We start from the raw sequence: 15,735 nt of genomic DNA on the forward strand, positions 1-15,735 counted from the left end.
GGGTCTCTGATAGAGGGAGAGAGGGATCCAAGCTCCAAATGATAATGTACATAAATAACTTCAGCTCACATCTCTATGCCCTTTAGTAAAAAATACATACACAGGCCTTCCCTGGTGGCACAGTGGTTAAGAATCCGCCTGCCAATGCAGGGGAAACGGGTTCAGTCCCTGGCCCGGGAAGATCCCACGTGCCACAGAGCAACCAAGCCCGTGCGCCACAAGTACTGAAACCTGCGCGCCTGGAGCCCGTGCTCCGCAACAAGAGAAGCCACGATGGTGAGAAGCCCACGCACTGCAAGGAAGAGTAGCCCCCGCTCGCCGCAACTAGAGAAAGCCCGTGCACAGCAACCAAGACCCAATGCAGCCAAAAAGACAAAACAAACAAACAAATAAATAAACTTATTTTAAAAAATACACAAAAACACAGGACCACATCCATCTTGCACTTTTCCCTGAACACGCTCTGAACTGCCCTGATAAAACAACCCATTTGTTTTTCATTTCAAGTCAGAACACACTGAGTTTGCTTCTTTACTTCAGAGAGAAGGAATTTCATCTACAGAAGATGTGGCCGTGGGGTGTGACGGCACGGATGCTGCCTGTAACAGCCAGACCCATCTGGTCTTCCTGGATCACCCAGTGTCTTGGTTTCACCCCAAAAGTTTTGACTAATCCACTTCTTTCTCAGCGAGTAGAGGGCTCAGAGCAGGCAGCTCTGGCTGGAAACTGGGCCAGGACAACAGGACAGGACTAGTCTTGTGGGCTGGGGTCAGCCTCTGCTGTTAAAGTGGGGAGGCAGAGAGGCTGCCCCGGCAGAAGGACTATGGGAAGGAAAATTCCAAGTCCCCCTGAGCATTCCAGGAGGTGCCAACCATTCCAAGATCAGGGCCTTGCCCACCTACTGCTCACCAGCAGCTCTTTGTCTAAGTCTCTCCTGGGGCCTCAGCCCCCAGTTCCTGTGCTGCCCCTGTTCTCCCTGCCCAGGAAGCCTCGCCAGCCCCTCCGCGGCCTTTTCTCTTCCTTCCCCTCCCCTGAACTCTCAAAGCTCTGATTGACCCATAACTTCACTTAGCTCTTGGGTTGTCACTGCAATTATCTGCTTGGAAGGCTGCATCTTCCCACAAGGCCTTGCACTTCCATTAGTGTCCTACCTGCTGCTCCCCTCAGGCGTTAGTGCAGCACAGACAAGGTACAGCTGCTAAATACTTGATGAATAACTCAGTCAACTTTGATGTAAGTCATTCGTCCAAGGGCACATTGCGAGCTCCTGCAGCTTCACCCACTGAGTCACGGGGACCATTTATAAGGGAAATGAAAAATAATTCTTCCCTCCTAGTACTGTCATTATGCTGTTTTAAGAGGAAGACAATACCAGGTCACCAGAATTTCCATGGTCATCGACCAAATCCCAGCAGGAAGCCATCTCTCTGCCTTCTCTACAACATTCTGGACTTCAGAGCTTTTCTGGCAGTCTGGGCCCTCTGTGACCGGGGCCCACTCACCTCTCCAACCTCACTTTTCCCCTGATACCTCTTTGGTGATCCGACATTTTAGCCAACACAGTGGCTTGCTATTTCCCACACCTTCCCCTGCCTCCCTGCCCTGTACCCTTGCTTAGGTTGTCCCTCCTCTTAGGACTGTCATCCTTGCAGGGGCAAATCCGACCTATATTTCAAGGCATCGTGAAATCTTCAGGGAAGATATTTATATAGAAGCTCCTTACGTTAGAATATTTACACGAGTCTTGGGACAGATAGCACTTTCTCTACGATCTTTTAGCTATCTACAGGGATTGCTCTACTAGGCTGCAAGCTCTTTAAAGGAGTGAGGGAGTCTGACTCCAACTCTGCATCCTCCATCACTCTTGGCTACAGACTTGTTATAGATACTGCTCAGTAGGGTTTGTTGAAGGTGGGTGGCTGCTAGGAGCTACTATGGACGATTATCTACAAAAGGATTCCCCTAAAATAGCTAAGGAGGTCCTTGGGCATTTCGTAGATGGATTTAGGCCTATTTTGTGGCTGACCACATCTCCCCCCCAATCTCTCCACCGTGACGAGAGGAGTACATTGCATCTGCGAGGGGAGAAGCTGTCTTAAAGCCCAGCGCAGGACACAATTCACAGCAACATCATCACTGTCACAAGGAGGGGATGCTAAGCTCCATAAGAGCCTCGGAGAGAAACAGATGAGGGTCCAAGAACCATTCCAAGTGGAGACGCTGGAGTGCATAATCAATAAGACAGAGAGCTATCTTCCGGCAGGTGCTAAATAGGCCACAGGAAGGGAGGAAATGATTTCCACCAAGGTGGGTCAATGATACCGGATCCAAGCCCTATCACCCTTTCAAAGGGTCAGAAAAATCCAATAATGTAAAACAGCTTTACATGAAGAGATCCAGATATGATTTTTTTTATCTTCAAGTCCAGCCCTGTATTTCCAATTAGAAATGTATTGTCCTTTAATCATTAGCTGAAGAGAATAGCTAACTGGAGAACAGGTCCTTCTGGCTTTAAAACCTCATAATCAGGCTGGAGTTGAGACACATCCTTTTGGATGTTAATTGGAGCCATTAGGAAACAGGTTCTCAGACAGCCTTCCCCGCTCCAGGGCATCTGTTTCCTCTTTTGTAAAATGGGGGCAGGGTGGACTGAGAGACTTCTAAAGTGCTCTTTCTAACCTTATCCTGAGGACACAGAAGCTGAGGTATCCTCTAAGAGCATTCCTTTGGATGGCATGGCTGCAATGGCCACTGATATCTCTCTAACTGACACCTGCCCTATCATGGGAAAGCAAAATCCCAAGGTGTGGAAGCCATTCAAAATAATTTCACACCCGTTGAGACAGGAGAAGGTTATCACTTCCACCCCTCTGGGATAAATGCCCTAACGCAAGACATGCGGTAGTAGCTAGCTATTCCCTGAGACAATCTCACTGTAATAAAATGTCTTTGGAGCCTCACGTGGGACACTGTTTCCCCAGAACTGTAACTTTATTGTCATCTCTTCCTTGAGATTTCAGACCCCAGCTCTTGTTTTCCACATTAATTCAATTTGAAGTGCAGCCTAGATCATGTTGGCAAACATTCCAAATGGAAATGAATTCCCAGGTTCTCACTAAAAATTGCAATGTCTTCACCAGCCCAATCTGGATAACATTTTGTGTCTTATGTAATGTCTATTTCCCAAAGGAATTAAAATGCTTCTGTATATAGCTCTGCCCAACAAATTTTTAATAAGGCGTACTCCTAATTACCTCTTATGAACAAGCAGAATCTGAATCCCTGAAAACCGATCACCCAAAAATCTTTTCTTGAGCCAAGAGTATTATTTTCAAAATTGATTTGAATCAGATGTTGAGAAGCGATAATACTCACCTCTGTCACATTTTCTTTGGATAAAATATTTGATAGGGGAGCCAGCGCTTGATGCCACAGACAAGAGACTGGGCTGTTTGGCATCTGGAAGACTTTCCATGCCCAGGTGCCTAAGATCAAGCATGATGAAGCAGGGCTCAGAATATTCTCTCCATCTGACAGATGAGGAATCTGAGGGTCAGAGTGGTTTGTTGATTTATTTAACAACCTTCAAGCATAAGACTTTCCCAAGTTCACACGACCAGTGTATGGTAGAGCCAGGTACACATCCAGCCTTCTGATTAAACCACATCCCATTTAAGTGTATTCTGGCAAAACACTCATAGCAGTGTGGGCTCTGGGGAATGAAGAAGGGCTCTACCTAGAGAGGAGGTGAGAAAAGCTTACAGAATTGTGTTGCAAAACTATGATGTCCTTGTTAACAGAGGTGAGGGGGAGTGGGGAACCAAAGTCTTAGGAACTCAGAGGAGAAAGAGATTCTTCTGGCTTTGAGAGTCGGAAGATCAAAGGCGGCTCTTCCAGGGAGAAGCTTTTGAGCTGGTCCTACAAGGATGGCTGAAATGGAGCAACAAGAGAGCTTTTGATGCATCTGCTCCACAGCAAAGTAGATCAGAGAAGCTCCCAGATGCCTGTTCCTGCATGTGACCCAGAGGCCACAGGAAGCACAGCAGGAGGGAAGAATGCTGCTCGCAAGGTGGGCCAGGTGTTCAACTGCTGGCCCCTCTGCAGCCCTGGTCAAGTCTGCTGACTTCCCAACCCATACAGCTTGGAGTAAGGAAATGCTACCTCCAAAGTCTGGTTCCTTGGCCATGGTGAGAATCAAGTGAGCTGTCAGATTAAAGCACTTTCAGAATGATCACAAAGGAAGGGAGGAAAGGGAGGGAGAGAGAAGAGAAGGAGAAATGAGACAGGAGACCTGTGGCAGGAGCCCTGGGGGTATGAGCTTTATCTTCAACAGGTGGTTTTCCAGATTATCTCAGCAGGTCTGCCAAGAGGTTTTGGTTTGTTTGTTTGTTTTGTTTTGTTTTGTTTTGTTTCATTGTACTTTTGTTTCAACCTAATATGCTCAATCTGGTGGGCCTCCTGCCAACACTATGCAGAGGAGCTCTCAAACACAATAGCTGGGGCTTCCCTGGTGGCGCAGTGGTTGAGAGTCCGCCTGCCAATGCAGGGGATGCGGGTTCGTGCAGGGGATGCGGGTTCGTGCCCCGGTCCGGGAGGATCCCACGTGCCGGATCCCACGTGCCGGATCCCACGTGCCGCGGAGCGGCTGGGCCCGTGAGCCATGGCCGCTGAGCCTGCGCATCCGGAGCCTGCGCTCCGCAACGGGAGAGGCCTCAGGACTCCGCCCGGTTTGTCACTTGGTTTCTTTGGCTTTGATGTCACAGAGACTAAACGAAGCAGGAATGGTATCAGCCTTCCAAGGAAGAGGACCTGGGATAGGGACACCTCCTCCCTCGTGCAGCTGCTTGCTCTTCCGCAGGGCTGGTTTTCTTTTAAGATTAAATTTAAAAATTCCCTGAAAATACAGTTCAAATTGCAAACTCTCAATCTTAATTTGTGATCTCAACTTGGCAATCCTTATAATTATTGGAAACAGGAAATTCTCATGGGGGAAAAAATCAGGTACTTGGTTCTTGGTGACAAAATGCAAAATCTCTCTCCCCAACCTCTCAGCAGCGGTACTGTGGTTGGGATGATGAAACGTCTGCAGTAACGTGGACATTCTCTGTGTGCCAGGAGTGTTAGAACATTCCTGACAGAAGGCGTGCTTATACCAGATACAGAGGGCTCTGGGTTTGCCCATGAGAAGTTTGTAACAGAGAAGGAACGAGTACTGTTTTTAGTTTGTCAAGGCTGCCATAACAAAGTACCACAGACTGTGTGGTTTAAACAATAAAAGGTCTGAAGGGTAGAAGTCCAAGATCAAGGTGTTGGTAAGACTGGTTTCTTCCGAGGCTTCTCTTTGATTTGTAGCGACCATCATTTCCCTGTGTCTTCACATGGCCTTTCTTCTGTACATGTCTGTGTCCAAATTGCCTCTTCTTATAGGACACCTGTCATACTGGATTGGGGCCCACACTAATGACCTCATTTTAACTTAATTACCTCTTTAAAGGCCCTCTCTCCAAATACAGTCAGATTCTGACATACTGGAGATGAAAATTTCAACACATGAATTTGGGGGTGGGTGGGCACCTTTCACAGGTACCAAGTTTGTCAAAGGTAAAAGCTATCTACTCAGGGACGTTTTTGGTTGTTTTTTGCGCTACGCGGGCCTCTCACTGCTGTGGCCTCTCCCGTTGCGGAGCACAGGCTCCGGACGCGCAGGCTCAGTGGCCACGGCTCACGGGCCCAGCCGCTCCGCGGCACGTGGCATCCTCCCGGACCAGGGCACGAACCCGCGTCCCCTGCATCGGCAGGCGGACTCTCAACCACTGCACCACCAGGGAAGCCCCTCAGAGACGTTTTATCTTCTAAAAGACCAGGAGAAAAGTCTTCCTTTCATCACTGCATTAATTAACTTCTTACTTTAATATCCCATTTTGAAATAACCTCTATTTTCCACTCGTGCCCCACCAACAAGCATTTATGTCATTCTGCCTTGTGTTGTGGTTAACTGTGTCTCTCCAATTAGCCTGTGAGATCCTGGAGAGCAGGCAGGATCACTGTCTATATAGTCACTTCTATATGCCTCCACCACAGGGCTTCCTGAGAAGGATACACACAGCCAGCATTCAATACAATTCACTCACCAACACTGATGCTTGCTCTGTGGCAGGCCCTGTCTTAGCCACTGGGTCGTATGTTGATTTAAGTGAGGTGACGATTCTCTACATGACTAAAGAATGAAACCTGTGAAACCGTGCCCCATAGGGTTAACAGAAATCCTTGACTTACGGAACAGCAGATAAGAGAACAGCTTGTTAAAAACCCCTCTGCTTGTAACCTGCCTTTACTGATTAAGCTTGCTTATTTCTTTTTCCTTCTTTAATTGCATACCCTCCAAGCTTCACGTAGCTAGGTAATATATCATAAGATGTCTTAACCACCCTTATAGATAATGCCTCTGACATATGGGTCACTAGAGTAACAGGCACTTAAGCTGTTTTCCAGAAACCTGGAGTCAACTCCTGTCTAGTCAAGCTGACAAAAGCTGGATGGGACCACTGAGCCTAAAACTGGGCCTGCACGGTTGTCTGATGAATGACCTTTTGATGTCAGAGGGCCAAAAACTCTACCCTCAGACCATGCTAAGAGCCTCCATTCCGGAACACGCATCCCATGAAGAAGCACGTAACCCAATATTCCTGCTCAGAACGCCGATTACCTCACACTTTCCCCACCTCCAATCACCCTTCCCCACGCCTAAGACCACCCTGCTTCTTTATCCCATAAATATCTCAAGCCTTTTGCCATCAGGGAGGTGGATCTGAGACTTCTTCTCCTGTCTCCTTGCTTGGCTGCCTTGTGAACAAACTCTCTGCTACAAACCTCAGCATCTCAGCGTACGGCTTGCTGCGTGTTGGGCAAAGGAGCCTGGTTCGGTAACACCTATAACAAACTAGGAAGGTCCATGCCCAGACCTGTGTTCTTCAAATCCCACTCCAGCAGCTGTATGGTGGAGGGGCTTGGAGGAAGGTTGATATGGGGCTGCCAGGGGAATCCAGTCGAGAGGCAGGGCCATGTGCTGCAGTGCACGTCAGCATACCCGTCTTTAATGTCTGTCCTGAACTTCACTCATTTTGCGGCACTGAGCAAATTACCTCATTTTTCTGAACCTTAGTTTTAGACAGTTTTACATGTAGACTTAATGGAATTCCTTTATATTTTGGATACAAAGGCTTCTGAAGTTGAGGGTTTGTGGCCCCTGGCCTTGCAGGGGGGGCCTCTCCCGTTATCCTGTCGCCCCATACCCTCATCAGAACTGATTCCACGCGGTGAGGTGACTCTCCCAGAGCCTAAAATGGATCAGGTCAGTGACAGTAGATGTGTCAGGCTGACCACACAGGCGGGAGGGCAGAGGCCACCGGTGGCTTTGCTCACTCAGCTGGATTCCAGGATGTCTCAATGTCCACACTGAGATAGAAGGAACTACTGAAAAGTGCCTATTCACCAAGACAAAGACTGTGTCTTGCTGAACATTAGTACTTTTAAGCTGCATTAAAGGAAGATTTTTCTTCCTTCTCCTGGGCCTTATTACATAATACACATCTTTCTCTGTTATTCTCCCTTCTAACCTAACAGACCTGTCTTTCTTTCTTTCTTTTTTTTTTTTTTCCTGTGGATGTGGCATATTTCCTCTGCGATTCTCTTTTGTATTTTGTCCTTGGACAACTCTGGAAAGAGAGGAGGACTTTGCCTACTTTCTAACTATTTGATACAAGAGCACAGGCTGAGTTTAAATATGGCTGTTAAGAGGCTGCTAAGAATCTAACCTTCATCCACAAAGTTATATATCCCCTTCCTGGAAAAAAAAAATCCACTCTGGGGGGAGGGGGGAGTAGGGGTTGATACTGGTACATATACCTCAGTTGTACCATAAAACACTGAGGGATGTTTGATGCTTACACACACCCCTCCCTTAGCTTGAGGTGGATTTTATTTTCAGTGCTGAGTACTTCCAGCATGTAAATAAAATACTTCCTTTCCTGCATTTGAACTATGTCTTCAAAGGCAAAACCACTCTCACTTTGAACAAATAGTGAGAAGCATGGCACATAGAGCTCTCTTAAACACAGAGTGACAGCTTGCATGGCTTTTACTGATAGGAAAGTGGCTTTGACAAATCTCATTTGTCTGTACGTCCCTTGGGGCTGAGGGAAGACAGTTCTGAGGCAGAGGCTAACTTCTGGGTGTTAAAATGGTAGAAGATGTGACTTTGAAAACTATGGTGAGTTGTATAAAAATCTAGGAAAATGCATATACCATCCCACTTCTCAGCAAAAGCAATTTCTGTCAATTGAATGGTAAATGCGTTTCTCACTGCTTCCGTGTAAAATATCTAAAAACGAATTACTCAGATATTCTTAGAAGTGTCACAGTAATCGTATAACATGCACACGTACCACTTTTTGTGTACGTTTCTACACACATTTAAAAAGATAGTTGTAGATACCTTGAGCCCTCAGGTGGTCAGCACTGGATTAATGACAATCACGGATTCTTGACATTCATTAGCGGTTCATGCAGGATTAGCAAGCTTTTGTTAATGCAATAACCACCTGCAAACCGAGCACCCAAAGCCATAGCTAAGACTTTGACACAATCCGTCCATCTACCTAACCATGTGGCTAAACTTCCGTCTCATCCCTTGCCTCTTATGCACTGGATGTAACCATCGTAACTGCAGGCTGGGTAATGCAGTTTGAATCCTGTGTTCATCACTCTCTTGCTTTCTTTTTCGTGTGATGTTATGGCTTTTATTTGTAGTTCTATAAAACATATTTTTATCTTATCTGTGTTTAATTTAAAGTATTTTGAGACTTACTTTTTGCACTTAATGTTTCAGTTTTGCTGCAGTTCAACGGTTTTGACTGCCACGTGAGTACACCACAGTTTATTTTCCACTCTCCCTTTGATGGGTGTTTGGGTTGTTTCCCAGTTTTGGTATTGTGAGCAGTGCGGCTATGAGCATTCTTATACATGTTCCTTCTTGTACATATGCAAGGATGGAATTGCTGGAGCAAAGGCTATATGAGATGTTCAACTTCAAGAGAGAACGACACTGTTTAATATTTTATATAATCATCCCATGCACACATTACGCCTGTGGATGGTTCATATTGCTCAAATTGATACTTGCTGCACTTGAATGATAAGAGCACTATTATCTATTTGGTATTTTAGTCAGCAAAAGTTAAAAGAGAAACAATTACAAACAGAGTAATTAAAAGAGAAACACTTTTTCCACAAGCCTCACATTATCGAAGTATAAACAAACTGGAATGTCTTAGATCACGCCAAATCTAGAACAACTACAAATGATAAACTCAGACAAACCGAAGCAATACCACTGCAGTACAAATTATACCTTACACGGAACAGTTTTATCTAATGTCCAGGGGAATGTTAACTTCTAAACAGTACAAAATCCTGGGGAAAGTCCATATTTTAGACCTTGATAGAATGATAGAAGACCATCCTGGTAGACCTTGACGTATACCAGAACTCCCTACTTCCTTCTGAATGCAAAGCTGTGGAGATCTGTATACTTTTCTTACCTGCAAATAAGGGGACTTTCTGGGTGCAGAAGCCCTCCCACATACTTTCTCGCTAACTGAGAGAGGTACCTTTAACAAGCCAAACAATGGTGCAATTAGCCGCCTGTCAATAATCATCAGCAAATGCTATTATCTGAGATTTTTACTGTGCTTTACCAGATGCTATCATCCTCTGAACTGTTTGGTGTTTTGACTGAACAATTACTCTTGTTCAGAAATTGCTTGACTTATGTCTGGAACAAAACACATCCCTTTGCATTTTTAAAAATGACCACTTTTCTTTTTGGGTGGAAAACCACCAGAGTTGGGTGGAAAACCACCAGAGTTGGCCACTTCGAGTTATAATTCCATGTGAAGCTACGTGTGATGAAGACAATGTTTTCTGGCCTGAAGATTAAAAATACGTTGAAAAACAACTTACCTTCACGTAGAGCTGCTGAAATTCCTCGAGATTCAGCCTCCCGCTTGGACAGTCCTTGAGAAATCCTTTGTACCACTGCTTGAGTTCATGCTCATTAAACTCTGTGCTCTTCACCAGGTCCTCCATCACTTCGGGGGCCAGTTTGCTATTCTGTTTCCCCATTCTGCCTGATGAAAAGCAAATTAATGCAATTAGCGCTGTGGCTGTGATCATTTCAAGCTTGATTAAGAACCAAGCTAGAGTTCTGAGCAGTCCCTTGTGGTTAGAAGTCCCGCCAGTGTGTCTGATCAAAGTCTCCCCAAGTCTGTTTCCTTCTATTTGATATTCTAGAAAAGAGATGACCAGGAAAGACTTCTCAAAAGGCTGTAGAGTTCATCCTCCTCCATCATGTGTCATCTTTTAACAGCACTGACTCCCACATGGAAAGCCAACATCCCTTTTTACGCTATTCATGTAAAGTACATGGAAATGTTTGTATTCTCATTTTACAAATTATGATTCATTAGCACTTACTGCACAGGTGCCTAATTCTACATGTAGTTTGCAGGGATATTAAGTGGGATTATTGACAAGAACGGTAAGAAGGACTTATAGCCAAATGATCGAAAGGTGGCTTTGGAAATCTGATCAGCAATGGTAGGGAATGCGTTGTTCTAGTTCCAAAGTTTCTGCTGTTTTTTTCTTTTTCAAATGCCAACAGATCATTTTTACTAGTCTCATTAATTCTCTATCTCTCTTCTCATCTTCAGAAACTTCCTACAACATTGCCTTCAGTGTTGACAGCTTCTGGATGGTTTTTTTTAAAAGATTGGTTAGTGAATTTCAGTTGACATAATTCCATTCTATTCTTATTACTGCCAGTAAGTCAAAATAATAGTGCATGAAATAAAATATAAAATACATTGATTATATGCCAGGTTGTGTGGCCAACATCACAGTCCCACAGTAGGTGGACAGAGCATAGGTTTAGAGTTATCCCTGATTTGGCCATTGACCTTATGTGTTGCTTACAGCAATATTAATTAACTGCTTTAGCATCAATTTCTTTCTCGATAAAGCACACATAAAAAAAAAAACTCTTTCAGATTTACTGTGATGGCTAATTAAGAAATACGTAGGTAAACAAAGACCAAAAAAAGTCCAAAATTAAAAGTTTTATTACTGCAGGAAAATTAAAAATGATTTTTAAAAATTTCCCTTTAATGTTGTTTTTGTGACAAAAAAGAATTAAAACAAAACAAATTAACCACAGAGTAATTAAAAAAGTCAAGTTAGTGATTTTACTAACAGAACAAGGAAAGTATCGCAAGATCTGTAAAGTCCTGTTAGAGGAGACAGAGTTAGGTTCTGGAGAATTTACCCAAGTGGACCTAGTCCTTCAGTGTGCTTGAGACAAATTCTCTCCTAGGCTCTCAGCAGGTCTATACTTGCAATAGCCCAGAAGGGGTAATCTAACCACATACCCTGTTATTATTTTTTTACCTTCTTCTAAAACAGATTCCACACCCATTCTCAGTAACCTGCCCTAACACTGAACAATTCTTTCCAAATAAGGAAACCAAACCACTATTGCTGCTTTCAGGGGGAGCTGCTTCTTCGGAAGCACACAGCGTGGTGAAAAGATGCTGTTTAGATGGTCATTTGCTTCCAAACTCTTCTGCTTGATAAAAGGGCCTGAGGATCTGCAACTATGCCCTTTCTCATGGAGTTTCTCTACATATTTTTGCTCTTAATTTCAAGTCTCTGATTAAAAACCATCTCTTAATTATAAGTTACTGTGGGATTCCACAGCTGGATATGGAAATCAAGTGGGTACTCAGGTGTCAGGTTTAATTAATCTGGGTAAGAAAATGGTAATTCATGGTTATCTTGATAATCAAAAGATGTATTACCAACCTTTCAGTACTTCTCTTTGTTCTTTTCAGTGGAGAATTACAAATTTTCATTATTGAACTAGACTCTCACCTAATAATAATAGCTACTGAACCCTGAGTGGCTGCGGGGGAGGCACTAGGATGGACACTTCACAACCTTGACCTCTAACCCTGTGACAACTCAGCAAAATAATTAGGGCAGCTCTCTTGTACAAAATCATACAACTAACGAGTGGCGGAGCTAAAATTTGAACGTGGATCTGCAAGACTCTAGTGCACAGTCACCGACAGACAGGTGGTTGGAAGGCATTGCAGGAGAAGGAACAGGAACCGCGAAAGCAGGAAGGTTTGAGAGGCTGAATTAGCGTTTCCTGGCGCTGCAAGAGGGATGAGAGAGGGATCACTTTGCCAAGCTCTTGTTTGGAAAAGCCTGTTAGATTTACCAAAACCACAAGCTCAGAAGTGAGTTTGTATGAATGATGGGAAAAGGGGTTAAGGGTTATTAAAAACCACCTCCCCCAAGAGCCTTTAGAAGGTCAACGTGTCAGCTTCTCTCTTAAGCAAGGGAGCTTGGATTCTCTACACATCATTGCGATGCCTTAAACTGTTCAGTTGACCCGGGAGAGGATGGTCTCTTACACAAGGGGAACATTGTCAGCACCATGAATCACAGTTTGGGGGACTCAAATGCATAACTTCATGCATCTTGGTTACAGGTCATGGTCAGCACCATCACTCAGGTATGCCTGGAAATGAATCATGTACAAAATCAAGTTCTGACCTGGCTCAGAGTGGCACTGCCACCGCCCTCATCAGGTTTTGCCTGGATTAATAATCCTCCCTGGGCTCTCTACTCCAACCTGCCACCTGCATGGCTGCTTGAATGAATTTCTGAAATGCAAACCTCAGCATGTGATCTTCTCCCAAAAACGCTCAACAGCTCACCGTTGTCTACAGGATGTAGCCCCGGCTTGCTAGCATGCCACAGTCTTGCCGACTCATAGCCTCATTTTCTGCCAACCTGTCTTTTCACTTCATATGCCAGTAATAATCAACTGTTACAGGTCCCAGGGCTTGCATGCTTCCACACATTCATGCTTTGCATGTGCTGTTTCTTTTCCTGGAATGTCACCCCCCTTTATCTGCTCAGCACACTTCTTCTCCTTCTTTAAGTAGTCTCAGCTCACGTGCCAGCTCCTCTGTGAAATCTCTGCAGACTTTCCAAGGCTGACTTAGGCATCCTTTGTCCTCGGCCTCTCCCTTCCCTTATAAAAGCTTCCATGATCTTTACTGATTTCTCTACTGGATTGTTAGTTGCTTGAGAGGACTGCTTTTATTTATCTTTGCACCCTGGTACCTCATACTAGATGCTCAACAAATATTTTTTGAGGAAATGAATGAATGGGACGTGAGCCACTACGAAGGACCTTGTCACTGGTCTTCATTAGACCCATTATGGGATTTGGTATGTTTCTTTCTGGGAAAATCAGCCTCATAATAATCTATACATGAGGAGAGTCAATGCAATCGTAAGTATAAAGTGCAGACAGCAGATGGGAGGAATGTTTCATGTAACTGTATAGAAAATAGCCTGACCTTCTAGAGATTGTTTCCTTGTCTGTCTTCATCATTAAATTCTAAATAGCTTGAAGTCAGGGCCTGTGCCTTTGTTTCAGCATCCTCAGTACTTGGCATAAAGGTGATTCTTAGTTATGTCTGATAAATGAATTGATGTCCTCCCCGTACTGGGGCTGCAGTGACATGGGCCAAGTAGTTTCTTTCATTATGAGACTGGGATGAAAGAAAGGGTAAAATGACAGTAAAGCTTAACATGTTCCCCAAAAGATTTCATGACATAATGGGAAGGATTTATGCCCACTCTATTTCTAGTTAAATCTGTGATCTTGGGCAAGATCCTTTCCTTTCCTGTTGCTCAGTTTCCCCAACTGAAAAATGAGTTGGACAAGATGATCTTTAAGGTCCTTGTGCCCCCGCCACTCATTGATTGGCAGCATAAGTTTTCTAAGTATGAAAACATGAGTCACAGATGTCAACCTGGCTTGTCTCAAAAGAGTCGGTGCATGCTGGCTCTGCATTCTTTAACTGAAAACCGGTGGTACTTGAGCATGTGTTACCTAAGGGAGGGGAAAGATACCAGAATGTATTATTGTTATGCTAGGGTTCCAGGCTGTGAGATAAAGGCCAGCCCAGCCCCAAATCAAATAATTTCTCATGCTTTGAGTTGTCATAGAGACTCAGCGCTAGGCACAAAATGGGACTGGTAGAAGGGTTCTGATGGGCAAGAGAAGACCACATTTTTATACACTGCAGTTCACAGAAGGCTTTTGTGTAACAATATTTACCCGTATAACAATGCTGTAAGAAAGAGATCATTATCATCTCTTTTATTGACGAGGAGTTTGAAGCTCAGAAAGAATACATAATTTACCCTAGCTCAGCTAGCTAGTAAAAAGCTTAGTACAGAGAGAACAAGATGTCTCAAACCTCCTTGGTTTCCTGATAAAGGCTCTTATCTCTTGCCTGGATTCTTCAACCACCACTTAACTTGTCTTCCTGCCTTGGGTTTGGCCACTTCTCATCCATTTCCTACCCTGTCTTGATAACAGGATTCTAGAGCAGAAGAGGCAAAACATGTAAGAATGCTCTGAGAACTGGGAAACTTCCTGGAAGGGAGAAAAGACCCACCAGGAGGTCCGAGAAGCTCTTTCCTCCACAGACCCTTTTGGCCTTAAAGAGGATTCAAATAAAATATATATGTGGGGTGTGTGTGTGGGGGGGGCGGGTGTGTGTGTGTGTGTGTGTATGTGTGTGTGTGTGTGTGTGTGTGTGTGTGTGTGTGTGTGTGTGTTGCCCTGAGCCTGTCCTTTGCCTACTCTGATACCTAAGCCCAGCTTCTCAGGACACACCAAGGCTTGCTGCCTGCGATGAGGCACACAGAACAGCACGCCTGGCTTCTCCTAGGTAATTGGACCATCAGCCTGGCTGAATCTGGGTGAGATTCATGGAAAGACTTGGGGGCTGGGTTGGGGTGGCACCACCACACATGCAGACACACAGCAGGATGAGCACAGTGATGGGGAAACAGTCCCGGAAATAGGGCTCAGAGCAGAGGTTGAAAGAGCTTTAGGGGCTCAGGTGGGAGGCCTATGGAACACACAACAGTGCCAGGTATGGAAGGAGTCTTGAATGGAGTTGATCTGGTTCTAGTGTCAAGTTACCTGGGCCAGCCTTGAATATATCAGGTCTTCTCTCTGGGCTCTGGGATTCTCACCTGAACATGAGAATAACTGGAAGAGCCTGGCTTTGCTTGTGCTTAGACTTCTGCCTGGATCCCCCTTTCTTTTCCTTACCACTGGCCCAAATCTTACTCCCTCTGCAAGGCTCAGTTCCAATGCTGTCTTCTCTGTGACACGTTTCTACAAATTCTCACTAATCTCCTCTCCTCCTGTCCTTAAAGGCATGGATTTGTACCAATGATGGCTGACGGTCTGGTTAACTGAGGCAGATAGAAACTCTCTGGGCAACTCAGTTCAGTGGACATTTATAGGCATCGTCTATGAGAAAGGCCCTGTGCTGGGCACGGTGGGGTGTAAAGAGAAGACATGGTTCCAGCCTTGAAGGGCTCAGAACTGGATGCAGGAGACATTCACCTCTTGGGATATGGGGCCTGGAGAGATGAATGTTCACAGCCAAGAGCTGGGGAGCACAAGGGACAGAGAGACAAATTCCCACCCGCATCAGGCAACTTCAACTGTGGCTGGTCCCCAGGTGAAAACCCTTAAGCAGTTGTGTCCCAAACTTGCCTAAGTGCAAGAATCAT

General features: G+C 44.9%; 1 protein-coding gene across 1 annotated transcript in view; it reads right to left on the reverse strand.

Moving 5' to 3' along the window:
- The window catches only part of VSNL1 (visinin like 1), a 95,863-nt gene that overhangs the window by 49,485 nt on the left and 30,643 nt on the right, over window positions 1-15,735 (reverse strand). Inside the window, exon 2 of the mRNA XM_060027068.1 lies at window positions 10,021-10,187. Coding sequence (XP_059883051.1) covers window positions 10,021-10,182 — 162 coding nt within the window. The 5' untranslated portion in view covers window positions 10,183-10,187. The remainder of the gene's footprint in view (window positions 1-10,020; window positions 10,188-15,735) is intronic.

This window comes from Delphinus delphis, chromosome 12 (assembly GCF_949987515.2).
Source record: "Delphinus delphis chromosome 12, mDelDel1.2, whole genome shotgun sequence".
Lineage (NCBI taxonomy): Eukaryota > Metazoa > Chordata > Mammalia > Artiodactyla > Delphinidae > Delphinus > Delphinus delphis.